Here is a 26,522-nt window from a genome sequence, read left to right as displayed (position 1 = left end):
ATAGTTAATTTTATCACGCATGTTGATCTTAAATACATATAATATTGTACATATTAAGGAAATTAAAAGTAATATTTTATTATTGAAAAAGAACAATTATTTTAAAAAACTTCATATTTAATAAAAAATGCACAAGTTTCAAGTTAAAGTTATTACTTTAAACTTCTTATCATGTGCAAATTTATACATGATAGAAGAACTCAAATATCTTTACTGATATATTAGAAAATATTATGAAAATTTGATGTTTTGAAAATTTCTATTGAGATAAATTCAACATCTCATATGCTATAATTTATCTTTGTAACTTAGTAGAAAAATATCATCAAAATATGTTATAAAAATAATATATATTTTTAAATTAAGTCATTTAAAATAGGACGAAGAGAGCATGATCAACTCCTCTAAAAAATATTTTTATAAGAAACATAAAATTAGTCTCTTTTTTTTAATTTTGACTCATTACAATTGATGAACTAATTTGTATTGTAGAAAAATGTTAGAGATTAATTTTAATATGTTTTTTTATAAGAGACTAAATTTGATAAAAAGTTGTGTGTAATTCCAAATTTACCCCTTTTGTACTGGTACCACTGTAACTAGAGAGCAAACATTCTCCATAAGTAGCCCCCAACCATTGCCCACTCTCACTCACCACTCGTTCCACCCATATCTCTTTCTCTCTGTTCCATATCTCTGCTTTTTCTCTATTTTCTTGTCCTCCACTGTCCAATATTTTAACTAAATCTAAGAAGAAGAAAAAAAACAGTGATGGGAATGGTGAGTATGGTTTACGTTGTGACTCTTATTATGTCATTAACAATGTGGATGGTAGATGCTAGAATCCCAGGTGTTTACAATGGTGGTGCATGGCAAACAGCTCATGCCACTTTCTACGGTGGCTCCGATGCTTCGGGCACCATGGGTATGTCTAGTACTTTAATAATGTAACACACTAACATAACATAACATGTTATATTCAGTCTTTGTCGCTTGGATTGGTAAATAAAAAAAATTAATGTTAACTTTGTTGTGACTGTTCGGCTTTTTGTGTGTTTAGGAGGAGCATGTGGTTATGGAAACTTGTATAGTCAAGGTTATGGAGTTAACACAGCAGCATTAAGCACAGCACTATTCAACAATGGACTAAGTTGTGGTTCTTGTTTTGAATTGAAGTGTGCAAATGACAAGCAATGGTGTCACTCTGGTAGCCCTTCCATTTTCATCACAGCTACTAACTTTTGTCCTCCTAACTTTGCTCAACCTAGTGACAATGGTGGTTGGTGTAACCCTCCTCGTCCTCACTTTGATCTTGCCATGCCTATGTTCCTTAAAATCGCTGAATATCGTGCCGGAATCGTCCCTGTAGCCTTTCGCCGGTTTGTACCCCACCACTTATTTTTAGCTTAAATGACTTGAATCTTAAATGGTTTTTGTTTGATAGATCTCAATGATAAGGAAAAAATAGTAGAATTAGAAGTGTATAGATAATGGGCGAATAAATTGGCAAAACCATGTTTGAATAAATAACTAATTTGCAGCTCCACAATTATCATCATAATTGATTATATATAAACCCTAAAAAAAGTGCTCGTATATAATCTATTTTAATAATAAGAGAAAATTAAGTTAAGCAATTTTCCTATAAGTCCACTTTAAAGAGGTTAAGAAAGTAAGCTTAAAGTAGTTTATGAAGGATGTCATAAGCTTTTGTAAAAAAATAAATGTTATATTTTATTTGCATAAGTTCTCCTATACATTTCCAAACAAAAATTATGTCAATCCAAACATGCCCTATATTAGGCTTAATTACTTGGCTAAAGAACACTAGTATAACTAATTAATTTTTGTTATGTTGATTATGCAGGGTGCCATGTAGAAAGCGTGGTGGAATTAGGTTCACAATTAACGGATTCCGTTACTTTAACTTAGTCCTAATCAGCAACGTTGCAGGTGCAGGGGATATTGTGAGGACCTATGTTAAGGGCACTCAAACAGGGTGGATGCCAATGAGCAGAAACTGGGGGCAAAATTGGCAATCAAATTCTGTTTTGGTAGGTCAAGCTTTGTCCTTCAGAGTTACCGGTAGTGACCGTCGCACTTCCACTTCTTGGAACATTGCTCCACATAATTGGCAATTTGGTCAAACTTTCACTGGAAAGAATTTTCGTGTTTGATTAATGGTTAATTGCCACGTAGGTCATTGGTCAAAGTTCACATTGTTATTTCTATTTTTTAATATATAATGTGACAACAAAAAGTAGTACTACAATACAATGTTGTTCTGTTTTTTGTTTTCCACCAATTGTGTTTTTGGCGCGCAATTTTACCATAGATTGGTGTTCTTTTTGACTAGGTTGTTTTGAAGACTGTGACGGATTAAGGGGAAAAAGTTGGTTATTATAGAAATGTGTGTCAAAGAGGATAATTAAGTGAGTGGAACTTTTGTGAGTTTTGTTTGTTGTGCTTTTTAGATTTTTATGAAAAATGGAAAAGATTAGGGTAGAGTTATTTGGAAAGGATGAAAAGAAAGTGTAGGAAATGTTGAAGTGGCTAGGCAAAAAAATGGTAGCCCGCAGCTTAATTAGTTATACAATTTATACGCAGCTATTATATCTGCATTGTTCTATGTATCCATGGAAGTGTGTTGGTTGGTAACCCTGTGAAAGTTCAAATTGGAAATTTCTTCTCTTTTTTATTTATTTTTATATTCTTCAATTTTACCCTTTGAGTGGGGATGTAGTACTAGAAGTATCATAATGTTTGTTGGAAGAAATGCAAGGACTTATTCTAACCAAAGTAACAATCCAACCACTATAACTACAAATAGTAAATGACAAAAATTAAAGTTGAAACACCGAGGATCAAATTTATAACTAGCTGCTTTACTAATTACTGGACTCATAAAATGAACCTACCATGTTGAAAGTTAGTTTGGGGTCTTTTTATGTATGATGAGTTTTTCCTGTGCTCCAACTACGACTATCCACAATTTTATGAATGTAATTCAACAAATAACTATGATTACCTACTTCTATTTTGGAAAATTAAATCAGAAATACTTACAACCTCACTCAATGTATTGTAGGTAGAGTGCTTGATTATTTTATTTCTACGACTATTTGTAAAATGAGGTAGTATTTCTTTTTTCAAGAATAAGAGAGTACTTATTATGTAATGCATTGTGACTTGTGAATACAAATAATAACTGAAAGTTGTTGACGTGACCAGAAATCTAGCTTGAGAGGAGTGGAAATGGATCAGATCGACCAACCAACAAGAACTTGCAGCCAAGTCTACTTCCAGTGGCGCAAGCCTCCGCTAGATATTTGCATCACTCCCTAACCCACCCATGATTCTTTTTTGGTATCTGTCAAAGATTCGGAACCAAAAACAAGCTTATAACAAAGTCTAATTTGAGGATACAACGTAGGTACTCATAAATCTATAGTAACGCAACATATAGACATCAATTGCAGTATTTTAGAAATTACTGGGAAAATGTACAGAAGAAATACTAGATGACTAAAATCATGCAAATAAGCAAAATTTAAGATAATTACTGCCAGTCTGCCACAGAAATTTAGAGAAATAAATCTTTGAAGAACTTTAGAGGATTGAACTGGTATATAGAGCGTCAATATATAAATATATAGAACTTCTAGCTAATAGTTATTCTAGGCAACATCAAGTTTTTTGTTTTGTTTTGAAAAAGCCAATATTATTAAGAGGAGTGCTATATAGCACGACACTTTTGTCGTGCAAAACGCACGAACACTTACAAACTTCCTATTTACAGATTTGTTTAATTATTTTAATATGTTAAGAAAAAACCAAATGAAAAATGTTCCAAATCTCATAACTAGTCCACCGCCAACCGCACATCAACTCTATTTGGTGTCATCCTTTACACGCTTTACACAGAAATTGTCATTGCCTCCCACCGCCATTGCTGTCATTATAAAGATTGAAATACCATAGTAAATCCATATAAAAATCGTTTCATCTAAGAAGGAGATGGAGATAGATCAGAACAATGAAACTCAAAAAAGGTGAGAGGGTGAGAGATAGTGGCAAGGAAGCAGAGCACTTACTGGAACAATTAAAAATACCATCAAACCATCTAAATAACCAATTGAAGAGGATTGTGCATTAGTAGCATTACGAGCAAGAAAGATGTTATAGGAGGTCAATTGAAAATTGAAACGGAAGATATGAAGCTGAAAACACAACACATAAATAGAGAGAAACGTGTTTGATATGGCAAACCAAGTAGAAATAGCGCATTCGTGTGTAGCACGAAAAAATCTTGTCATGTTACTTAGCATTTTTCTATTATTAATGCATCGCCTGCACACAAGTAGCGCATGACTTGCTAAAACCAACAAACAAGAAAAGGATAGACGAGCGCCGCACCCCTACACTCAACAAACAACACCACAGCTGGCAAAAGACAAAAACTGTGCCTAAAATAGAAGCCCAGAACAAGTCTAGACAGTCCAAAGCGCTAGGCCTAAACTACACCCAGAAACAAAACTTCAATGCTACCTGCACCCCCAAAACCCAGACAGAAAACCCACAGCAGTAGCAGAAAAACCAGTGCCCTAACCAACAGAAAAAAAACAGACACCAACAGCCTTGCAGCAGCTTCGAAAAACATGACAGAACCAGGCTCACCTCAGTAATCAAAACCCCTGCCCCTCCCCTCCTAGGCAACATCAAGCTAATTGTTAAAGAACAGTTCAAACTAACTCAAGACTATAAATGGTTTTTTATTGTATGGAAAATGCTTTATTTTTAGGCTCAGGTACGATTTCAAATGAATTTAACTTAAATGTTTCAAGACAAAAATTTAAACCAGACTACAACAGGAGACGATTGATACCACCAACTCGTCTCGATTACTTTTTAACATATATTTTAGTAATCAACAATTTCAAAAAACTTCAACTCGTTACAAAGTTTTAAACCTTAAGTCACAAGCATTATCTGCTAAAAAAGTGCTCCTACATGATAAGTAATGATATATAACAACCATAATTTCAAAAAAAAATGATATATAACAACCATACGAAGTGTAGGAAATGTTGAAGTGGCTAGGCATAAAAATGGTATATGCCACCCATGTTTCTTTCTTAGTATATGCCAAAGACTCGCACCACAAACAACTGACAAGACTATGACATATAACGTGTCAAACTCGGACCTTAAATTTTTTGATCAAACAAGACTTAGATCTTTGAAAGTCTAATTTGGCATAGCTTATTTTCACCCGTACTAGAGATCACAATAGTGTTCAAGGATTAACTTTACGTCGACCGGACAAGAGGCCTGGCTAAAGGCATACACCCTAGGTACTCTTATAAATCTAAAGTAACACAAAATATGGACATCAATTGCAATATTTGAGAAATTATTGGGAAAATTTATAGAAATATTAAATGTCTAAAATCATGCAAATAAGGAAAACTTAAGATAATCACTGTCACAAAAAATATCTGATGTACTTTAGAGGATTGAACTGGTACACAGAGCATCAAGATATAAATATATAAAACTTCCAGCTAATTGTTTTTAAGGCAACATATTGCTAATTGTTATAAAAACAGTTCAAACTAAATCAAGAATATAACGCTTTTTTATTGTATGGAAATGATATAATGCTTTATTTTTAGGTTCAGGTACGATTTCAAATGAATTTAACTTCAAGACAAAAATTTAAACCAGACTACAAAAGGGAGACAATTGATACCACCTACTCGTCGTGATTAATTTTCAACATAAATTTCAATAATCAACAATTTCCAAAAAACTTCAACTCCTTTCAAAGTTTTAACACAAAAGTCATACACATTATCTGCTAAAAGAGTACTCCTACATGATAAGTAACTATATATAACAACCATACGAAGTATCACAAGGCACTAACCATTGGCATAATGTACTAAAGTCTGTTAGAGCTAGAATTTCAACTAAGTATCCTGCATATATATAAGTCTAATTCTAAGCTCTTACCGCCCAAATGAAGCCTCAATAAGCTTTCTTTCCCTTATTTAATCTCCATTGCTTAATTAAATGGGAAACACCTTCCTTCAAGGAAGCCTTCCTTCCTTCCCTAAAATTCCAGAGTTCTGGTATTGGGTATCTACCACTAGGGTTGTACTCATTTAACTCCTTCAGAGCTGTAGCTACTGCATCATGCACCTCATCCCCAAACTCATCCTTCAAACTTTTCAGCTTTTTATCTTCTCCATCTAAAATTTCCTGTGTGATATATCTTACATATATTAGATCATGGTCCATAAAGCTCATAGCAGGGAAACAGACATGCCAAGTAAGTGCTAACACCAGCAAAATTTCCAGTAAATAGATCACTACACAATACCAATTACCATGCTTACTAATTATTAAGAAATGGTGCATTATATGTTTTAGGGAATAAATATATCCAAAGGTGTGTCTTAACAGAACAGTTGAGAAAAAATATTAATTTTAACAAACAAACATAATTTGTGAAGTCGTTGTACCTTGGAGTTCCCTTCTCTGTCAGTTACAACTTTGAACGGATGCCAGCTAGGATCCTTAACACAGTCATCCCACTTTGAGCACCACTCGATTGCTTTCATTTGCACCTTCTCTGAAAATTCTCTCTTAGTTACTGCTTTCTCATTCATTTCATCAGAAATTTTTCTCTTAGCTGCTTCCTGAAATGGCTTAATATCAAGTTCGCCCATCCTTTTCACAGAAATTATGACTCGAGCACTGGTCTTTGGGCAGCCAATCCACTGTGCACAAGTAAAAGTAATTAATTGGACAAAACAAACAATGAAATCATGGCAACAAAGCAACAGGAACAAACTACTTGAACTTATTTTGCTTCAAGTTTAGGCATCAGATACCTTATGATTGAATCAGTATGAAACAATATGACAAATTAACTGAATGTAAAAAGAAAATCTGCTCTTTTCATAGACCTGACCCGATCCTACCAATTTTCTCCTAAAATGTAAAACTTTATGAATTAAAATCATCATCTTTGGACACAAACAACTGGATAGCTAATAGACAGTTTAGACAAGCAACCAAGTTATTCACATCATAAGATGATACGTTGATAAAGTGAAATTCCTTGGATATAGAAACTGAATTGAAAACATCGAAAATTTGGATTTGCCGTTGTAAATACATGTGAACAAGACACGTCTTCCAAGCAACTTAAATAAGATTTCAACTACATGATTTGAATGTTTGCAAACAGGACACTTTTCTTTTAGTAGTATTATATAAACAGCTGTATGTCAATTAAAAAATATAAACGACCCTACATTTCTGCTTAAGTTATACGGGCAATTTATACAAATAAAACAATTTATCCTGACTTTGTAAAAGATTAGTTACAGAAGACATTTTAAAGTTGATTTTCAGACCATTAGATGAGTTGATGGCCAAAAGACATTAATATTAACATTTATATGCTGAGGAAGATACATACAGCTATTAACTTTTTGCGGGCATCTTGCAATTCGTCATTAGTTTTGCGCTCCTGAACTACTAGTGTTTGTTGAAGATCTTCCACACCCTCTAATTCCTCTTCCTTTTCCTGCAGCTCCATTCTGATTGCTTCCAATTTTTTCTTCTCATCTATATCAGTCTCTCCAATGTGATTCATTACCTGGAAAGCTCCTTTTAGCCGTTCTATCTCCAATTCCAATGCCTGTTTAGCATCAAGTCCTCTCTCCAGGTCATGAATTTTCTTGTGAAGTTTCTCTTTTTCTTTCTGCAACATCCAACCAAAAGAGTCCTTAAAACTTAAGTATATACATGCAACTGAATTAAAAACTGTAGGTAATAGGAAAATGAAAAGTGTGCCTTATGTTCTTCTGCCAAGTACATCATTTTTTCATCAGCCTTTTGTTGCTCCTCTATTGCCATCTCATTCTGTAAACAACAAGATGAAGAATATGAGGGATTGGTGCAAACAAATTGACACAGAAGACCAAATGGTAGAGTAAGGAATGCTAACAACACTTTTTGTGATTGGTCCATTTTTAAAGAAGCAAATTTAGTTCTCCTGTAAATTGATCACTTTCAAAGAAATGTGTTAAAATTTTAGAAATTGACCTATCACAAAAGTGTGTTCATGAGAGGGTTAAAAGGAGAGAATAATTCATTTAGCATTGCTATCATAAATTAAAAGAGCCGAAATACATTACATGTTGCTTCTCAAAATATAGCTTGGCTTTCTCATTGTGATTATCTACTTCACGCTTCTGCAGATCCTTCTCACGGGAAATAAGCTCGTTCCTCCGAGCTTCCAGTTCCAGCCTGGCTTTTTCATGATCCTTAGATACTTTCTCCTGGTACTCTCGTTCAACCTGCCGCATCTTGCTGATCTCTAATGAAACAAAATAAAACAGACTAAGCTACCATGAAATATTAAAAAATCAAATCAACTACAAATCATTCCAAAATGTAACAGACTGTAAGCTACACCAAAATGATATATATAGTAGTAAAAACCAGAATGTTTCACCTCTAAATCAAAGAAACAGAACACCAATATTAATTAGAAATATTCAGTTTAACTATCAACATACCCTTATTGAAATGTTCAAGCATCTTTTCCTTTTGATCCATCGCTTTCCTTAGGGACACATTCACCTCATCATACTTGCTTGCTGTCTGCTCCAATTCCTCGGTTTTCAGCTTTAAGGTATTGGCCAAACCAGAGAGAAGCTTCCTCGCTTTCCTATTGTCCTCAGCTTCTTTCCCAGAAACAGTTTTCAAATCCCCTTTTTCCCGGAGGTGTTTGCCAACTATATCATTGAAATTATAGTCATCACGACGTGCCATCCACCCAAAGAGTCTATCTCCCCGCTCCTGCTCCCGTAAAGCCAAGTAATCCCTCTTACCACAGTGCTCTGCTTGAAAGCTCCTCTCTAACTTCATAGCATTGTGGAAACCATCCCACTCTCTTCCAAATTGAACAACTGCAAAGGCTGTTTGTCCTCTAAAGTTCCACAGGGCAGTAACTTTCAATGGGTGAAAGCCGTTCATGATCAGCTCTTCCTTAATTTTTTTATGATTCTTCCCAACATACTTTCCGCTTTTTGGGTCAATATGAGTAACAATATTTTTCAAAATCACCATCCATGGCCAAACAAACAACTCATCATCCTCAACATTCACATTACCCAAATGACCCTCAGCATCATTCATAATAAGTGACTTCTCATTAGCGATACTCAAATTAACCGACTTATCACTAACACTGCCAACAGCGGTCTTATCATTATCAATACTAATAATAGCAGTTAAGTTATCTTTTCCAACTATAACATCACCATAGCTTTCAATATACATTTCAAGAGCTGAATGCTTAGCAACATCTTTAACTGCCTCACCTGAGTCACCCACAATTCTGGATGCATGTCTCAATAGCTCACTCAAAGAGTAGTAGTCCTTGTTGTCGCAAAATGGACAGCGATACGTGGAATCAGAGATTTTGAGCTTGTCCTTGTAGTAATCATCCTTCAGGTCTTTAAAATATCTACGCTTGTAGTACTCCAAATCTGATTCACGAGCCTGTTCTGATTTTTTGTACATCTGAAAATGAAAATCATAAAATCAATTCAAAATAAGTTGCAAAACAAATAGCTTGTACATAAAGTGACTAAAATAGAAAGTAGATGATACTATTATCATGAGTGTATGAATTAAAGTTATAACATAATGATTATCCTTATGCTTTTTATTCATTTGCTCAAAGTTATACTAAAACAGAATAAAGAGATTATGAAGCAGTATGAGATATTAAGAAAAACTGTAAAAAAGAAACTCAGATTCCACCGTTTTGAACAAAAATGCAAAACAATATGAATTGAAATAATATAAAGAGATAGAAACAGTAACTAATAATAAGCTGAAAGTAGTAAAAACAAGATGATTGTTAAGCTGAATGTTATACTAGTATAAATGATTAAGCTGAAGTGGAAAAAAGTGATTAAGGTTTTACATTGTGAGTGTGAGAGAAGCAAACCCTAAGAAATGTGTAGAAGAAATGAAAGAGAGAGTGTGAAATGAGAATGAAAGTTTTTTCTTGTGTGATTGGTAGTACTTATAGAGAGAGAGAAAACGATTTCGTTTGAGCGAGGAATGAGAAAGAAGAATGAGAGAGTTTGTTGAAATTGTGTTTTTGTCATTTAGTGTAGTACGAATCATGAGCACAAGGTGGTGGTGTATTTGCTCTGCCTGCGTTTTTGCGCGCGCGCAGCATCAGCAAGAAACGTGATGACCAAGCACTGTTTCTTTCAAATACTATTCTATGCTCTTGTTATGGTACTGTTTGTGCAATTCTTCAATCAAAATAGGACACGTGGAAATTAATACATTCAAATTAATTATCTCTTTTTAATATTATTAGAATCACAGAGTGGAATAGTATATCCATTTTGGATAAATTTGCGCTACAGCTTAAATTTAATAAATCCTGTTGGCTTTTTTTCGATATACCTTTTAATTGTTGCCCAAATTGAATTTATTGACTAACAACAATCACATAAGCCAACAAAATGTAGAATACATTGAAAAAATTCTAACAAGTGGAGTAAAATATAGAGGGACACATATTCTTCTTCAACATGATTTTGGTTTCTATTTGATAAGTTTCTAGTAGCAAATGTTATGATTTAGTTCACATAACCAATCTCTATCAACATAATCTTGAAACACTTTTTTTATGCAATCCCCAATCTTCATGTCCTTGTTTCTATTAGCGTAGCTTTTGTTTCTTGCATCGTAAGCAATCTGAACTATGGAGGAAGAAGAAGAAGAGAGTAGTTAGAGGTTGTTAGGGAGAGAGAATAAAGTATTGGAAAGTTGTTAATTCTATTTATTGATTGAATAGAGAGGTTACATAGTATTTATATATATGACTTAGAGAACAAGTCTTATGTAACTAACTAACAAACTTATCCAAATGTAAAAGCTAATCACAATTAACTCTACTAAACATTATTATGGATTAATAAGAAACTAATAGTTTTAGGGTCATAAATTACAGTCGTAGGCACTCTCATAAAATACTTAACTAAAAAATTAGCATCAAATACATTAAAACAAAATCTTGAAGTCATAAGTCAACTTTGTCTTGATATGTTTCTTCATGAAATTGTGATGTCTAAAGTCCACCAATTCTTTGGACTCGACAACATGTTCTTCCCTATGTTGTTTTTCAAGATCTATTTGATTCTTCACAACAATTTGTTGTGCAATTAATGGATGCCTCATTGTCCTCCATTACTTGGATAGCCTTATCCTTGTTATTATTAGCATTGTTGCTGCAACCTTCACCATCTCAATTGTTTAAACGCAAATTTTTACGAGACACCAAATTCCTAGAAGACAACACCAATCAAAACCTAATAGAGAAACAATCCAACCAATTCATAAAGTTCACACACAAGACACAACGAAAACAGAATAGACTCAAAAGCAAAAGTTATTCCAAAAATACACTCGAGTTCTTATATCATTAATGTAACACCACATTTCCCTTAACCTTGCAAAGTGATGTTACATACACATCTAAGGCGAATTAAAACATAAACTTATATTATATTAATTAAGTTGTTCAAATTTATTTTAAATAAAAACATTTATTTTATTTTGTTAAATTTAAAGTCTCAGTTCTCTAAATATAGAATATAAAAACATAAGTACTTAAAATTTGCATCATATATATTGTATGTCAGTGAACTTACATATTCATGTTTGTTATAATAGTTAATATTTTGAGTATGTAAGTGATTCAATGACTCTCCCGACATCATCTATAACGTAAGAGTGAAATACCCGTACACAAGTTTATATTGTGATAATGTCACAAGGTTACGTATAATATTATACAATCACATGTAATGTCTTATAGGATAATTTACACACACAATCAATCATAAAATTTTACACACATATTGTACATATAGAGTCAAGTAAGTAATTGAATATGTTGGAACTCAACCCTCAAAATTTCTTTAAAAAATATTGAATATGTTGAAAAACACAAGAAATGAGGGGTTAAATTGCGTTGACAATTTTAAAAATCTTTTTCTAGACATATAATTAGTTAAAGTGTAGTCTTCCTTGAAATTCATTTTCACAAACAACTTAGTTTCAAAAACGGAAAGGCAAACTGAAACTACATGAGTCTAAGTGGAAGAGACGACAGAGGATAAAAAGGCATGAGGAGATGTCAACTTAGAAAACTGATACCAATTTAAAAGAAAGGATTCCAGAAATTAACTTTTCATTACTTCTCAACAGGTTTCATTACATAAGATTACAACTTCAAGAACTAGAACTAGCATAAGTGGACTTAAAGTCTTCTAAATGCTTCTCTGAAGAGTCCAATAAGTAAATCAACCCCGTTGTAAACTTCATCCACACGAAAGTTGAGTTCAACTACTGATTTTTTTTTATCTTAAGTAGTTCAATACGAATTTCTCCTATAAGCGACGAAGGGCTCGCGAGGGAACAGTTTCCTTCTCAAAGAGAATGGTAGTCGCCACACTAATGTCTGAAGATCTTTCTTGAAGCTAATTTTTAAAAATACAGTTCAAACTAATGATTTCTTATTGTTTGGAAATAATGTAATGATGGATAATATAATGATTTATTTCTATGGCCAGGTATGATTTCAAATGAATTTAACTTAAATGTTTCAAGACAAAAATTTAAACCAAACTACAAAGAGAGACAATTGATACCACATGCCTTTGATAATTTTTCAACATATGTTTAACCAATAGACAATTTCAAACTTCAACTCGTTTCTAAGTTTGAACCTAAAAGTACTCCTACATGATATTAGTAATTATTCAGAACAACCGTACGAAGTATTACCACCAACCATTGACATTCTGATTGGATTGTACCGAAGTCAGTTACAGCTAGAATTAAAATTAAAATTCCTGCATGTAAGTCTAATTCTATGTTCATACCACCCAAATGAAGCCTCAATAAGTTTTCTTTCCCTTATTTAATTTCCATTGCCTAATTAAATGGGAAACACCCTCCTTCAATGTGGCCTTCCTTCCTTCCCTAAAATTCCAGAGTTCCGGTATTGGGTACCTACCACTAGGGTTGCACTCGTTTAACTCCTTCAGAGCTGTAGCTACTGCATCATGCACCTCATCCCCGAACTCATCCTTCAAACTTTTTAGCTTTTCATCTTCTCCGTCTGAAATTTCCTGCGTGGTATATGTAACATATATTAGATCATGGTCCATGCAGTTCATATCAGGGAAACAAACATGCCAAATAAGTGCTAACAGCAGCAAGTTTCAGGCAAATAGATCACAACACAATACCAATAGCATACCATGCTTTGTAATTATGAAATTAATAGAACTGTTGAAAAAAAATACTACCTCCGGTCCTATTTATAAGAGAAATTTAGGTCAACAAAAGTGAATGTATTTGGACTGAATTTTTAACTAGATACATCAACTTTTGTTGACCCAAAATTCTCTTATAAATAGGACCGGAGGGAGTATTAACTTTAACAAAAATAATTCCGGAAGTCATTCATTGTACCTTGGATTTCCCGTCTTTATCAGTCACAACTTTGAACGGATGCCAGCTGGGATCTTTAAGACAGTCATCCCACGTAGAGCACCACTCGATTGCTTTCAATTGCCATTTTTCGCGAAGTTGTGCCTTAGTTGCTTTTTTCTCATTCACTTCATCAGAAAACTTTCTCTTAGCTGCTTCCAAAAATGGCTTAATCTCAAGTTCTCCCATCCTTTTCACAGAAATTATGGCTCGAGGAGCCTTCTTTGGGCATCCAATCCACTGCGAACAAGGAAAAGAATTACTGGAACAAACCAAACAATGAAATCATGGCCACAAAGCAACAGCAACAAACTACCTGAACTTATTTTGCTTGAAGTTTGGGCATCAAATACACCATGATTGAACCAGTATGAAACAATATGACAAATTAATTAATAATGTAAAAAGAAAATCTTTTGTTTTCATAGACCTGATTCTACCAAATTTTCAACTAAAATGTTAAACATTATGAATTAAAATCATCACCTTTGGACACAGACAACGGGATAGCAAACAGACAGTTGAAACAAGCAACCACATGATTCACATAATAGGATGATAGGTTGAAAAATTGTAATTCCTTGGATATAGAAACTAGGGTTAAAACACCGTATATTTTGAATTGGCCGTTAATGTTTGCAAAACAGGACACTTTTCTATTAGTATTATATAAACAGATGTATGTCAATTAAAAAATATAAATTAACTTACATTTCTGCTAAGTTTTACCAGGTATACACATTTAACAACCTATCCTGACTTTGTAAAAGATTAGTTATGCAAGACATTTTAAAGTTCCTTTTCAGACCATTAGATGAGTTGACATCCAAAAGACATCAATATTAACATCAGAATATTGACATTTATATGCTGAGAAAGATACATACACTTATCAATTTTTTGCGGGCATCTTGCAACTCGTCATTAGTTTTGCGCTCTTGAACAACCAGTGTTTGTTGAAGATCTTCCACGCCTTCCAATTCCTCTTCTTTTTCCTGCAGCTCCATTTTGATTTCCTCCAGTTTTTTCTTCTCTTCTAGATCAGTCTCTCCAATGTGATTCATTACCTGGAAAGCTCCTTTCAGCCGTTCTATCTCCAACTCCAATGCTTGTTTTGCATCAAGTCCTCTCTCCAGGTCATGAATTTTCTTGTGAAGTTTCTCCTTTTCTTTCTGCAACATCCAACCAAAAGAGTCCTCAAAACTGAAGTATATAAATGTTACTGAATTAAAAACTGTAGATAAAAGGAAAGTGAAATACTTGCCTTATGTTCTTCAGCCAAAGACATCATTTTTTCATCAGCCTTTTGTTGCTCTTCTATTGCCATCTCATTCTGTAAACAACAAGATGAAGAACAGATTTAATCCATCATAAGTTATTAAAAAATAAGAGGGATTGGTGTACGCAATTTGACACAAAAGACCAAATGGTCCATTGAGTAAGGAATGCTAACGACACTTTTTGTGATTGGTCCATTTTTAAAGAAGCAAATTTAGTTCTCCTGTAAATTGATCACTTTCAAAGTAATGTGTTATATTTTTAAGAAATAGACCTATCAGAAAAAGTGTGTTCAAGAGAGGGTTAAAAGGAGAGAATTATTCATTTAGCATTGCTACCATAAACTCAAAGAGCCAAAATACATTACATTTTTCTTCTCAAGATATAGCTTGTTTCTCTCATTGAGATTATCTGCTTGACGCTTCTGCAGATCCTTTTCACGGGACTTAAGTTCATTCCTCCGAGTTTCCAGTTCCTGCCTAGCTATTTCATGATCCTTCGATACTTTCTCCTGATACTCACGTTCAACCTGCCGCATCTTGCTGATTTCTAATGGAACAATGTGAAACAGACTCAGCTACCACAAAATATCAAAAATTAAAAAATCAAATCGACTACAACAAATCATTCCAAAATGCAGCAGAATGTTAAGCTATACCGAGAAGAAAGATATATTAATAAAAACCAGAATGTTTTGGCTCTAAATCCATGAAACAGAATACCAATATTAATTAGAACAATTCACTTTAACTATCAACATACCCTCATTAAAAGCTTCAAGCATCTTCTCTTTTTGATCCATCACTTTCCTTAAGAACGCATTAGCCTCATCATATTTGCTTGCTGTATGTTCCAATTCATCGGTCTTCTGCTTTAAGGTATTGGCCAAACCAAAGACAAGCGTCTTCGCTTTCCTAGTGTCCTCGGCTTCTTTTCCAGAAACTGTTTTCAAATCCCCATTTCCCTTCAGGTGTTTGCCAACTACATCCTTTAAATTATAGTCATCACGGCGTGCCATCCAGCCAAATAGTCTATCTCCAAGCTCCTGCTTCCGTAAACCCAAGTAATCCCTCTTACCACAGTGTTCTGCCTGAAAGCTCCTCTCTAACTTCATAGCATTGTGGAAACCATCCCACTCTTTTCCAAATTCAACAATTGCAAAGGGTGTTTGTCCTCTAGGGTTCCACAGCGCAGTAACTCTGATCGGCTGAAACCCTTTCATGATCAGCTCCTCCTTAATTTTCTTATGATTCTTCCCAATATACTTTCCACTTTTCGGGTCAAAATTAGTAACATTGTTAGCCAATATGACCATCCATGGCCAGACAAACAACTCATCATCAACGACATTCACCTTAGCTAACTGACCCTTATCAACATTCATAAGACGCGACTTCTCATCAGCGATACTCAAATTAACAGTCTTATCACTAGCAATACTAACACCAGGTACCTTATCACTAGCAATTCTAACATCAGGTAATCTAATTCTATCAGCTTTAACATCTAGATACCTTTGAATATACATTTTAAGGGCAGAGTGTTTAGCAATTTCTTTATCCGTCTCACGCGAGTCACCCAACATTCTGGAAGCATGTCTCAATACATCACTCAAAGAGTAGTAATCCTTGTTGTAGCAAAACGGACAGCGATACTTGGAATCAGAGATTTTGAGCTTGTCCTTGTAGTAATCATCCTTCAAGTCTTCATAATATCTACTCTCGTAGTATTCATAATCCGAATCATGAGTATGTTTTGATCTTTTGGACATCTGAAAATAAGAATCATATAATTAACATTTTCATTGAATATAAGTTATGGTAAAAAGGGAAAAATTCGATTAAGAACAAATCAGAATATAAAAGCGATTAAAGAGTAGAAATTATGGTGTTACCTTGTGCGGGAAGATTACTCAATGAAACGAAGATGAAGAGATTTGAAAGCGGAATCAACGGCGAAAACCAGAGAAGAAAAAACGAGAGAATGTGTGAGAAGATGAAGAAAACGAAACCCTAACAAAATTTTCTCGAAATGGAAATGAAAATGATTTATGAATGTGTGAAAAGAAAATTTTCTGGTTTAGGTAATAAATAAAAACTGACACTAGAAAATGATGAAACGGTGTCGTTTGCGTGATGAATTAGAAAAAAGAGGGTTTTTGAATTTGGTGAAGGATTTGATTTGTTGTTGAGTTTTACAGGTAAACGAGAAATTCTGCGCAACGCAGAGGAAATAAACGTGAACTCACCTGGGTACTTCTTCACTAAGGATACACAAATATTCATTCATATCTATATGCAGTTCTTATAGTATTGTACATACTATACACTAATTATCACATGACACGTGGAAATTCAAACAATAAAACTAATTTTCTCTCTTCATTTCTCTTTATTTTAATTGGACAACTGTAAAAAGTTGAAAAGTGTTAATTAAGAATTGAATATATATCCTTCTTTAGTCTATAGTTTTCTTTTTCCTTGATTCTAGAGATAGATTTCGAAAATTGTTTCTCTCATATTGATAATTTCACAATGACACAAGTAAAATACTTAAATACTTCAGCAGTAGTTAACTACCGTTGATGACCCGCAACAGTTAACTACCACTAGACCCAATAGTAGTCAACGATAGTTAACTAGACATTTAAATATTTTATTTGTGTTATTGTGAAATTTTCAATGTCAAAAAAACAATTTTCATAGATTTTTGTGTGCAAAGCACACGATATGTTATTTAAGTCTATTTTTACTATATATCCTCTTTTATGGCTTAATTATCTTTTTGGTCCTCTAATTATTTAATTGGTATCGGATTAGTCCTCTAACTAAAAATTGATTTATTTCGGTCCTCTGAGTTTCTCACTGTTACTACATTTAGTCCTTTCTGTTAGTTTTATTCAAATAAACGTTAGAGTTTGTGTTATGTGAGTATCTGACCTCCTGTTTCACACATACATATGAACCATAACAGTTACCAATACTATCAGTCACTATTTAATTATAATACCTTAACAAGGCATAGGATCAAAATGATACTAATAAATAAAGTTAGATGACCCACATAACACAAACACTAACGTTTATTTAAATAAAACTAACATAAAAGACTAAATGTAATAACAGTGAGAAACTTAGAGGACCGAAATAAATAAATTTTTAATTACAGGACCGATCCGATACCAATTAAATAGTTAGAAGACCAAAAATGTAATTTAGTCCTTCTTTTATTGATAAGATGTTCACTATATATAGCTTAGATTAATTACGTTCAAAAAACAAATAGCTTAGATTAATTAATTAATTAACAATTGGATCACATTATTCATATGTTGCTGTCGTATTTGAGGAGGTAGGAGATAGAAATCAATTGACAATGTCAATGGGTATGATCTAAAAAAGGTACTATGGCCTATGGGTTATGTTCCCATATACGTACGCAGTGTGATGACTATTGAACTTTTGATAACTTTACATGTTAGTACTTACTACTTAGTACAATGTTACCTCAAATTTGTAATAATCTAATTATTACAAATTGATATAATGCAAGTAAAATTCATTTTTTATCCAAAAAAAAGTACAATTCAATTTTACATTGAATTTAACAATTGCTTTTTAGGCACTTAATAAAAGTCAAATCGTAGTTAATTGTTATTCGACGCTTAAAAATTGAACAATTGCTCTTTAGGCACCTAACAAAATTGGACCTAAAAAAATTCCGCGGTTATATCAGATATAATTCACATACTCCATATCAATATTAAGGTAACAAAGAGTAAAAATAAAAGATCACAATAGTTTTTTTGAGAGGGATAATTCATATTAATTTTTAAGAGGGATAATTCACAATTGCAACAGTTAAGTATATATGGTTAATGTAAAGTTATTTTACATATATGTATCAAATGATAGGTTGACACATCAATTAATGAATATGACAATAACATATATTTATGCATGTGTAAAATAATATTACACTCACAATGCATATTAATTAAACCCTTAAAAATATATTTAACCCTTCATGTAACATATGAAACCTATCATTTTCCGTCTTAAGCCATGTTCATCTTTGTAACTTTAAACCTTATTGACAGAAAATTCGTTTTTGTCTTAAGCCAGGTAAAATTGAGGCAATCTGGGAGCATAAGTATTGTTTTCTAGACAGCTACTATCATTCTCTATTTTTGTTTTTGACATTGTAGGTTCTTTTATATTGGAAACGTTTATTTCGACTCTAGATTTTTGTTATGATACTTTTATCCCTCAAGAGTTTGAAAGAATTGTCATGTGTATTAAATGCTACTAGTATACATAAAGTTATAAGGACAACAATGAACATTGGCATTTGCTGCAAAACAACTTATTATTTTTTTCACCTCAATTAGTATTTCTAATTGTCTATCTAATTGCATGTTTCTATTAACCACTGTTCAAAAAAATTACTATTGAGTTTAAAGATCTTTCCATCTATGCTCTTTAACTAATTTCTAAGACAAATACGGTGAATAGGACCAAACCATGATACTTTATGCTTTAGAACTTCAGACATTGAGAACGACTTTCTGTTTTAGAGGTTTAGATATTGAGAATGTGTTTGCATTTATATTAATCGATTGATTATGATGTCTTTGTAAATATAGCAAGATTCAAACGCGTACAAGTTGTGTCAATTTAGTAGCAAGAGCTCCACGTTGAAGAATTATCTAGATATATAATGCATTCTCTCATCCAGAAAACGGAATTGGATTTGCCTTCATGTTTAAGAATTTTGGTCACATTGGCTTTTGCATCTGTTTTTTTATTGCTGATATGGTTGCCACTGCAGAAAGAATGGCTACTCTGAAAACTGAAACTACTGAATTTTTTTTATCTAAAGTAGTACACTACGAATTTCTCCTATAATGTGACGAAGGTCTGGCGAGGGAACAATTTCCTTCTCAAAGAGAATGGAAGTCATACGCATTATATTCTAGTAATTATATATAACAATCATACGAAGTATCACCACCAACCATTGGCAATATGATTGAGTTGTACCAAAGTCTGTTAGAGTTAGAATTTAAATTAAATTTTTGGCATATATAAGCCTAACTCTAAGTTCTTACCGCCCAAATGAAGCCTCAATAAGTTTTCTTTCCCTTATTTAATATCCATTGCCTAATTAAATGGGAAACACCCTCCTTCAACGTGGCCTTCCTTCCTTCCCTAAAATTCCAGAGTTCCGGTATTGGGTACCTACCACTAGGGTTGCACTCGTTTAACTCCTTCAGAGCTGTAGCTACTGCATCATGCACCTCATCCCCGAACTCATCCTTCAAACTTTTTAGCTTTTCATCTTCTCCGTCTAAAATTTCCTGCGTGGTATATGTAACATATATTAGATCATGGCCCATGCAGTTCATATCAGGGAAACAAACATGCCAAATAAGTGCTAACAGCAGCAAGTTTCAGGCAAATAGATCACAACACAATACCAATAGCATACCATGCTTTGTAATTATGAAATATGTTTAGGAGCGTCTTAATAGAACTGTTGAAAAAAAATATTAACTTTAACAAAAATAATTCCGGAAGTCATTCATTGTACCTTGGATTTCCCGTCTTTATCAGTCACAACTTTGAACGGATGCCAGCTGGGATCTTTAAGACAGTCATCCCACGTAGAGCACCACTCGATTGCTTTCAATTGCCATTTTTCGCGAAGTTGTGCCTTAGTTGCTTTTTTCTCATTCACTTCATCAGAAAACTTTCTCTTAGCTGCTTCCAAAAATGGCTTAATCTCAAGTTCTCCCATCCTTTTCACAGAAATTATGGCTCGAGGAGCCTTCTTTGGGCATCCAATCCACTGCGAACAAGGAAAAGAATTACTGGAACAAACCAAACAATGAAATCATGGCCACAAAGCAACAGCAACAAACTACCTGAACTTATTTTGCTTGAAGTTTGGGCATCAAATACACCATGATTGAACCAGTATGAAACAATATGACAAATTAATTAATAATGTAAAAAGAAAATCTTTTGTTTTCATAGACCTGATTCTACCAAATTTTCAACTAAAATGTTAAACATTATGAATTAAAATCATCACCTTTGGACACAGACAACGGGATAGCAAACAGACAGTTGAAACAAGCAACCACATGATTCACATAATAGGATGATAGGTTGAAAAATTGTAATTCCTTGGATATAGAAACTAGGGTTAAAACACCGTATATTTTGAATTGGCCGTTAATGTTTGCAAAACAGGACACTTTTCTATTAGTATTATATAAACAGATGTATGTCAATTAAAAAATATAAATTAACTTACATTTCTGCTAAGTTTTACCAGGTATACACATTTAACAACCTATCCTGACTTTGTAAAAGATTAGTTATGCAAGACATTTTAAAGTTCATTTTCAGACCATTAGATTAGTTGATAGCCAAAAGACATTAATATTAACATCAGAATATTGACATTTATATGCTGAGAAAGATACATACACTTATCAATTTTTTGCGGGCATCTTGCAACTCGTCATTAGTTTTGCGCTCTTGAACAACCAGTGCTTGTTGAGGATGTATCACGCCCTCCAATTCCTCTTTCTTTTTATGCAGCTCCATTTTGATTGCCTCCAATTTTTTCATCTCTTCTAGATCAGTCTCTCGAATGTGACTCATTACCTGGAGAGCTCCTTTCAGCCGTTCCAATTCCAATGTTTGTTTTGCACCAAGACCTCTCTCCAGGTCATGAATTTTCTTGTGAAGTTTCTCTTTTTCTTTCTGCATCATCCAACCAAAAGAGTTCTCAAAACTTAAGTTTGATACATTAACTGAACTAAATACTGTAGATAAAAGGAAAACGAAATGTGTGCCTTATGCTCTTCGGCCAAATACATCATTTTTTCATCGGCCCTGTGTTGCTCTGCTATTGCCATGTCATTCTGTAAACAACAAGATGAAGAACAGATTTAATTCGTCCTAAGTTATTAAAATAAGAGGGATTGGTGTGCATAATTTGACACAAAAGACCGAATGGTCCATAGATTAAGGAATGCTAACAATGTTAAATGGACTTGGATCTCATCTCAAAAGCTAGTTCAAAGGATGAGGGTGTCCAGGCAGATTTATACACCCAACATCCTGAGAACCTGAGCAACGTGGGACTCCTAAGAAACTCCAAACAACTTCAATAAACAATACTTTTTGTGATTGGTCCACTTTTAAAGAAGCCGATTTAGTTCTGTAAAATGATGACTTTCAAAAAATGTGTTGGGATTTTAAGAAGTAGACCTATCAGAAAAAGTGTGTTCAAGAGAGCATTAAAAAGAGATAATTACTCATTTAGCATTGCTACCATAAATCCGAAGAGCTAAAAGAAATTACATGGCCCGTCTGAAAATATTGCTTATTTCTCTCGATGTAATTATCTTCTTGACCCTTCTGCAGATCCTTTTCACGTGACATAAGCTCATTCCTCCGAGCTTCTAGTTGAAGAATGGCTTTTTCATAATCCTTCGACATGCTCTCCAGATAATCGCGTTCAACCTGCTGTACCTTGCTGATTTCTAAGGGAACAATGTGAAACAGATTTAACTACCATGAAATATAAAAAAGTAAGAAATCACATAAACTACAAAAAAAAAAAAAAAAAAATCATTAAAAAATGCAACAGAATGTAAGCTACACCGAAAGGATATATATAATAATAAAAACCAGAATGTTTCGCCTCTAAATCAATGAAACGGAATACCAATATCAATTATATATATAACAATTTACTTTAAGTATTAACATACCCTTGATAAACTGTTGAAGCATCTCCTCTTTTTGATCCATCACTTTCTTTAGAAACACATTAGCCTCGCTATATTTGCTTATTGTATGATGTTCCAATTCCATGGTCTTCAGCTTTAAGGTATGAGCAAAATCAAAAAAATTAAAAATAAATAAATATCATAAAATGAACTCAAAAGAAATTGCAACACAAATAGCTAGTACTATGAATTAAGATGAAGAGAAGAAGAAACACTTTCAAAACAAAGCGTCCTTTATTTTCAATGTGAATGGAGTACAAAAATTATCTGCGGTTGTTATAGTAATGTATGTGCAATTCACTGATTAGAATATGTATTCCCCTAGCAATAAAACCATAGAAATGTGTATTTGTATGCTTCTTTTTTTACAATGTATTTGTATGATTGTTACAAATTTATTAAATTTTATATTTGGGTATAGAATATGGATCATGCTAAAATATAAAGTTTTAAATTAGAAATAACATTTTTTTTATACTTTTGAGACATTGATTGACACCTTTTAATGTAATACTATTATGTTTGGCTTCCTTAATCAAAGCATCGGGCGTTGATTAGCATTTTCCGAATTTGGAAAAGGAAAACATTCTAAAAGAATACAGTTTTAGTGGGCATAACTCAGTTGATATGGACAATACATTATTATATGTAATGATCAGAATTCGAACATGAACACTCCCTTATTCATTTTAAAAAGTGAATTTTATCTATCAGATAGACAAAAAAAAATGGTAGAAAAAAAGTTTCCATTAAAATAAAAATAAATTCATATAACCGTTTACCCCTTCGTCTTTTCAAATTTATGGGGCATTTTGTATATAAGTGTAAAATTTCAGGGGGGTATTTGATCATAACCGTAAACAGTTAACAGAAAAATTTGACGGAGGAGGTAAATTGATTAACGTTATGCAATTTCAGGGGTAATTGACGAAACTTAGGAAAAAAAATTAACTATTTACTCCATCATTTTTATAGTTTATAAGTAGTTGCATGAATAAACTCTATGATTCTCTTTCATCAAGGGTTCAATTTTCTTAACTCAACACATACATATAAGTGATAGATACACTGGAGATAGTGAAAAGTGAAAACAGTGAAACAAAGGAAAGCAAGTAATGTCAGGTGTATGGGTATTTGACAAGAAAGGTGTGGTGAGGTTAATAACCAACCCAACAAGAGAATCCTTCGAGCACAAGACAGAACCAGGAACAGGAACAGCAACAGCACCAGGTGCAAGACCAAGAGTTCTTGTATATCTTCCAACAAACCAAGTCATTCATTCCTTCTCTCAACTTGAGCAACGACTCACTGAACTTGGTTGGACTCGTTACTCTCACTCTCATCTTCCAGACCACATCCAGTTTCATCGTTCAGACACATCTCCACACCTTCTATCACTCCCAAGAAACTTCAATAGTTTTAAGCACTTTCATATGTACGACATTGTTATTCAAAACCGTTCTTTTTTTCAAGTTCGTGACCCTACTTCTTAGTTCTTACTACTAAGCCTATACGTAGCTTCATTTTGTCTTTTATCATCATCTTGATCGTGCATTGTTAGTTAGCTAGGAAAAAAATTCCTCTTGCCCTATGTTCCTGCCCTAGCTATATACATAGACATATATAACATGCATATTTTTTGATGAACAAGTAGTACATGAATTATCGATCCCTCTGTTAATGATATCACGATCATTGAGTAATTTCTTTGTTGGTAGTGGTAATTAGCTTTTTAATTAATATTTTTTCAGTTTAGGTTTAAATATTTTATCGTCATAGTTATGTTGTTCTCCCGATTAGTTTTTATGATTAACCAAGTTTAAACGTAAATCCTTGTTATTCAATCATTTCCTTTCATAAGTGTATTTCTATACAGATGTATGTTTTTGAAGACTATAAAATTATTCGATTTTTTGTACCAAAAAAAAGTAATTTTTTTAAATATATAGTGAGTTTTTGAAAGTATATGTGTGTATATGGAATTAAAGAGTATCTACTCTTGTTGGATATGATTGTAAAACTGTTTTACATAGAATTTCCAAAATTTAAGAACATATCAATATTTTTTTTAAAGAAATATGAAATTTATTAATAATTTACTAAATGAAAAATATTATTCATCATGAATCATGCAATATTTCCTTTTTTTAAGGGATTATCATGTAATATTTATTACTTGAAAATAATTGCAATATTCAGAATTTGCTTTTCCCTCAAAAAAAAAAAAGAATTTGCCCTAAACACTTTTTATTATATGATGACTATGATCAAGAACCAACCAACAATGCAACTAGTTAGTTACCATTCACAACTGATATAAAAACCCTGGTATAGTTAAGTTAGAAACGAACTAGTGGCGTGGCTGTAAATAAGCAAAATACTGATCTTAATCGTTGAAATATGTGAACAAGGATTCTCAAGTCATGCGTTTCCTTTCCCTCTTGATTGTGAAACTTACCATCTTCTGTAAAAAGCTGAATTAGATGATGCAACACAATAGTAGATTATATAAATAAGCCGGTAGCTGTCAACCTCCCAAGCTGCAGTGTAGTGTGCACTTTGTACTATCTTATATATTTTTGCATCTGAAATATCATCATTTTGGGTCTATAAAGGCTACTCAAGTTATAGACTCTACTGTATGGTCATAGAGCTATAGCTAAAATTTCTTGGACTAGCTATAGGGAGGGGAGATGATAACCATTTTTTTAATCGGATTTATTTAGGATTAGATTCATTTTTTATTTATTATACGATTATATGATTGATTCTAATTTTTGAAGAGCAAAAATTGATTCTACAAATATAATTGATTTTAACATATTTGAATTTTTTAAAACATAATTGTAGGGTGATTTTGGATCAAAATATGATTCAAAACCACTATTTTAATAAAGAAAATGAAAGAGAAAACTATGATAGATTTGTTGGAGAAGAGCTAATTTACATTTAAATGTTCAACTCATTTTAACATAAACAAATGTATAAATTATTTTATCTTAAAATTTTTAATGAGAATCAACTTTACATAATCAATTAAATCAAAAACATTTATTTTTCACCGCACAACCAACCATACAATTAAATATGTATTCTCTTCAATTTATTTATATAAGAAAAAGTTGTATTAACAAAAAATTGATGTTTAAAATCCAAATTTTAAATTAAATATACCAACTTTTATTCTTATAACTTTCTCAAAGAAAATAATTGATACAAATATACTTCACCCTTATATCTAGTGTAATTGATAAATTTGACTTTTACATGTATTAATGCAAATCTTAGGTCGGTTTGGTTGTAGTTTTTTTTAGGGTAAGGGAGGTGATATTTTTAATGAAGCTTGTTTGACTCAATTTTATTTAGGAGGGGAGGGAAATATTAAGAGTGGAAATAGACGGGCTGCGACGAACTTTGTTTAAATAGGTCAAATTAAATTGAAAAAATTAAAGCTTACGACTTATTAGCCCAATCAAAAACTTTATTTTAAATCTAACACCTTTTTAAGATACATGTTTGCCTATTAGCATGTCTAAAAAGTTCATTTGTACTAAAAAGATTAAGGGAGTTTATATGGTGCAGTTAGAAAACTGACTTTTTTGAAAAAGTTAATTTTGATCTTAATGTTCGATTCAATTTTAAATTGTTGATTGCTGATTAATGATCAATAGTAATTCATATAGTAATGTTTGCAACATCTTGGACTTACATGTACTATTTTATCGTTGGCATCTTTAACATGCAAACATAATTGATGATATTATGCGATAGTCTTAAGTGTTACACTTTCTGAGGTGTTACACTTAAAACAAGGTAGAATAAA

The 26,522-nt window shown here is 32.8% G+C and overlaps 6 protein-coding genes across 6 annotated transcripts; 2 read left to right on the top strand and 4 right to left on the bottom strand.

The window, feature by feature from the left end:
- The first annotated feature begins 639 nt into the window (after nucleotides 1-639).
- LOC25487895 (expansin-A6) lies at nucleotides 640-2,301 on the top strand. Its single transcript, XM_013609958.3, has 3 exons — nucleotides 640-925; nucleotides 1,061-1,379; nucleotides 1,868-2,301. The coding sequence occupies exons 1-3, from the start codon at nucleotides 772-774 to the stop codon at nucleotides 2,175-2,177; spliced, it is 783 nt and encodes a 260-aa protein (XP_013465412.1). The 5' UTR covers nucleotides 640-771; the 3' UTR covers nucleotides 2,178-2,301.
- A 3,448-nt stretch (nucleotides 2,302-5,749) lies between these two features.
- On the bottom strand, nucleotides 5,750-10,108 carry LOC25487894 (factor of DNA methylation 4-like). The gene is made up of 6 exons (XM_039830172.1): nucleotides 10,016-10,108; nucleotides 8,598-9,606; nucleotides 8,214-8,395; nucleotides 7,493-7,938; nucleotides 6,528-6,785; nucleotides 5,750-6,264 (listed from the first exon to the last, which is right to left on the bottom strand). The coding sequence occupies exons 2-4, from the start codon at nucleotides 9,604-9,606 to the stop codon at nucleotides 7,810-7,812; spliced, it is 1,320 nt and encodes a 439-aa protein (XP_039686106.1). The 5' UTR covers nucleotides 10,016-10,108; the 3' UTR covers nucleotides 5,750-6,264; nucleotides 6,528-6,785; nucleotides 7,493-7,809.
- On the bottom strand, nucleotides 6,031-7,786 carry LOC112419072 (factor of DNA methylation 4). Its single transcript, XM_039831131.1, has 3 exons — nucleotides 7,493-7,786; nucleotides 6,528-6,785; nucleotides 6,031-6,264 (listed from the first exon to the last, which is right to left on the bottom strand). Exons 1-3 carry the CDS (start codon nucleotides 7,784-7,786, stop codon nucleotides 6,031-6,033), a joined length of 786 nt encoding a protein of 261 aa, XP_039687065.1.
- A 2,634-nt stretch (nucleotides 10,109-12,742) lies between the features above and the next one.
- Nucleotides 12,743-17,167, bottom strand: LOC25487893 (factor of DNA methylation 4). The gene is made up of 7 exons (XM_013609956.3): nucleotides 16,784-17,167; nucleotides 15,652-16,660; nucleotides 15,257-15,438; nucleotides 14,876-14,944; nucleotides 14,499-14,783; nucleotides 13,594-13,851; nucleotides 12,743-13,247 (listed from the first exon to the last, which is right to left on the bottom strand). The coding sequence occupies exons 2-7, from the start codon at nucleotides 16,658-16,660 to the stop codon at nucleotides 13,014-13,016; spliced, it is 2,037 nt and encodes a 678-aa protein (XP_013465410.1). The 5' UTR covers nucleotides 16,784-17,167; the 3' UTR covers nucleotides 12,743-13,013.
- A 2,689-nt stretch (nucleotides 17,168-19,856) lies between these two features.
- Nucleotides 19,857-22,915, bottom strand: LOC25487892 (factor of DNA methylation 1). Its single transcript, XM_039830854.1, has 5 exons — nucleotides 22,682-22,915; nucleotides 22,269-22,450; nucleotides 21,387-21,826; nucleotides 20,482-20,739; nucleotides 19,857-20,248 (listed from the first exon to the last, which is right to left on the bottom strand). Exons 3-5 carry the CDS (start codon nucleotides 21,672-21,674, stop codon nucleotides 20,015-20,017), a joined length of 780 nt encoding a protein of 259 aa, XP_039686788.1. The 5' UTR covers nucleotides 21,675-21,826; nucleotides 22,269-22,450; nucleotides 22,682-22,915; the 3' UTR covers nucleotides 19,857-20,014.
- Nucleotides 22,916-23,814: 899 nt separating this feature from the next.
- LOC25487891 (flowering-promoting factor 1) lies at nucleotides 23,815-24,192 on the top strand. Its single transcript, XM_013609954.1, has one exon. The coding sequence runs from the start codon at nucleotides 23,815-23,817 to the stop codon at nucleotides 24,190-24,192; it is 378 nt and encodes a 125-aa protein (XP_013465408.1).
- Nucleotides 24,193-26,522: the final 2,330 nt, after the last annotated feature.

This window comes from Medicago truncatula, chromosome 2 (assembly GCF_003473485.1).
Source record: "Medicago truncatula cultivar Jemalong A17 chromosome 2, MtrunA17r5.0-ANR, whole genome shotgun sequence".
Classification (NCBI taxonomy): domain Eukaryota; kingdom Viridiplantae; phylum Streptophyta; class Magnoliopsida; order Fabales; family Fabaceae; genus Medicago; species Medicago truncatula.
The sequence above is the reverse complement of the archived record's forward strand: the minus strand, read 5'-3'. Positions and strand labels throughout refer to the sequence as shown.

Excerpts from the sequence above, each read along its gene's own strand:
- LOC25487895 (XM_013609958.3), top strand. The coding sequence starts at position 772 with ATGGGAATGGTGAGTATGGTTTACGTTGTGACTCTTATTATGTCATTA. Across the intron at positions 926-1,060 it reads CGATGCTTCGGGCACCATGG|GAGGAGCATGTGGTTATGGA; the intron begins GTATGTCTAGTA and ends TTGTGTGTTTAG. Across the intron at positions 1,380-1,867 it reads GTCCCTGTAGCCTTTCGCCG|GGTGCCATGTAGAAAGCGTG; the intron begins GTTTGTACCCCA and ends TTGATTATGCAG.
- LOC112419072 (XM_039831131.1), bottom strand. The coding sequence starts at position 7,786 with ATGTTGCAGAAAGAAAAAGAGAAACTTCACAAGAAAATTCATGACCTG. Across the intron at positions 6,786-7,492 it reads CCCGCAAAAAGTTAATAGCT|TGGATTGGCTGCCCAAAGAC; the intron begins GTATGTATCTTC and ends ACTTGTGCACAG. Across the intron at positions 6,265-6,527 it reads ACAGAGAAGGGAACTCCAAG|GAAATTTTAGATGGAGAAGA; the intron begins GTACAACGACTT and ends TATATCACACAG.
- LOC25487894 (XM_039830172.1), bottom strand. The coding sequence starts at position 9,606 with ATGTACAAAAAATCAGAACAGGCTCGTGAATCAGATTTGGAGTACTAC. Across the intron at positions 8,396-8,597 it reads GCTTGAACATTTCAATAAGG|AGATCAGCAAGATGCGGCAG; the intron begins GTATGTTGATAG and ends TTGTTTCATTAG. Across the intron at positions 7,939-8,213 it reads TATATTTTGAGAAGCAACAT|AATGAGATGGCAATAGAGGA; the intron begins GTAATGTATTTC and ends TGTTGTTTACAG.
- LOC25487893 (XM_013609956.3), bottom strand. The coding sequence starts at position 16,660 with ATGTCCAAAAGATCAAAACATACTCATGATTCGGATTATGAATACTAC. Across the intron at positions 15,439-15,651 it reads GCTTGAAGCTTTTAATGAGG|AAATCAGCAAGATGCGGCAG; the intron begins GTATGTTGATAG and ends TTGTTCCATTAG. Across the intron at positions 14,945-15,256 it reads TATATCTTGAGAAGAAAAAT|AATGAGATGGCAATAGAAGA; the intron begins GTAATGTATTTT and ends TGTTGTTTACAG.
- LOC25487892 (XM_039830854.1), bottom strand. The coding sequence starts at position 21,674 with ATGATGCAGAAAGAAAAAGAGAAACTTCACAAGAAAATTCATGACCTG. Across the intron at positions 20,740-21,386 it reads CCCGCAAAAAATTGATAAGT|TGGATTGGATGCCCAAAGAA; the intron begins GTATGTATCTTT and ends CCTTGTTCGCAG. Across the intron at positions 20,249-20,481 it reads ATAAAGACGGGAAATCCAAG|GAAATTTTAGACGGAGAAGA; the intron begins GTACAATGAATG and ends TATACCACGCAG.
- LOC25487891 (XM_013609954.1), top strand. The coding sequence starts at position 23,815 with ATGTCAGGTGTATGGGTATTTGACAAGAAAGGTGTGGTGAGGTTAATA.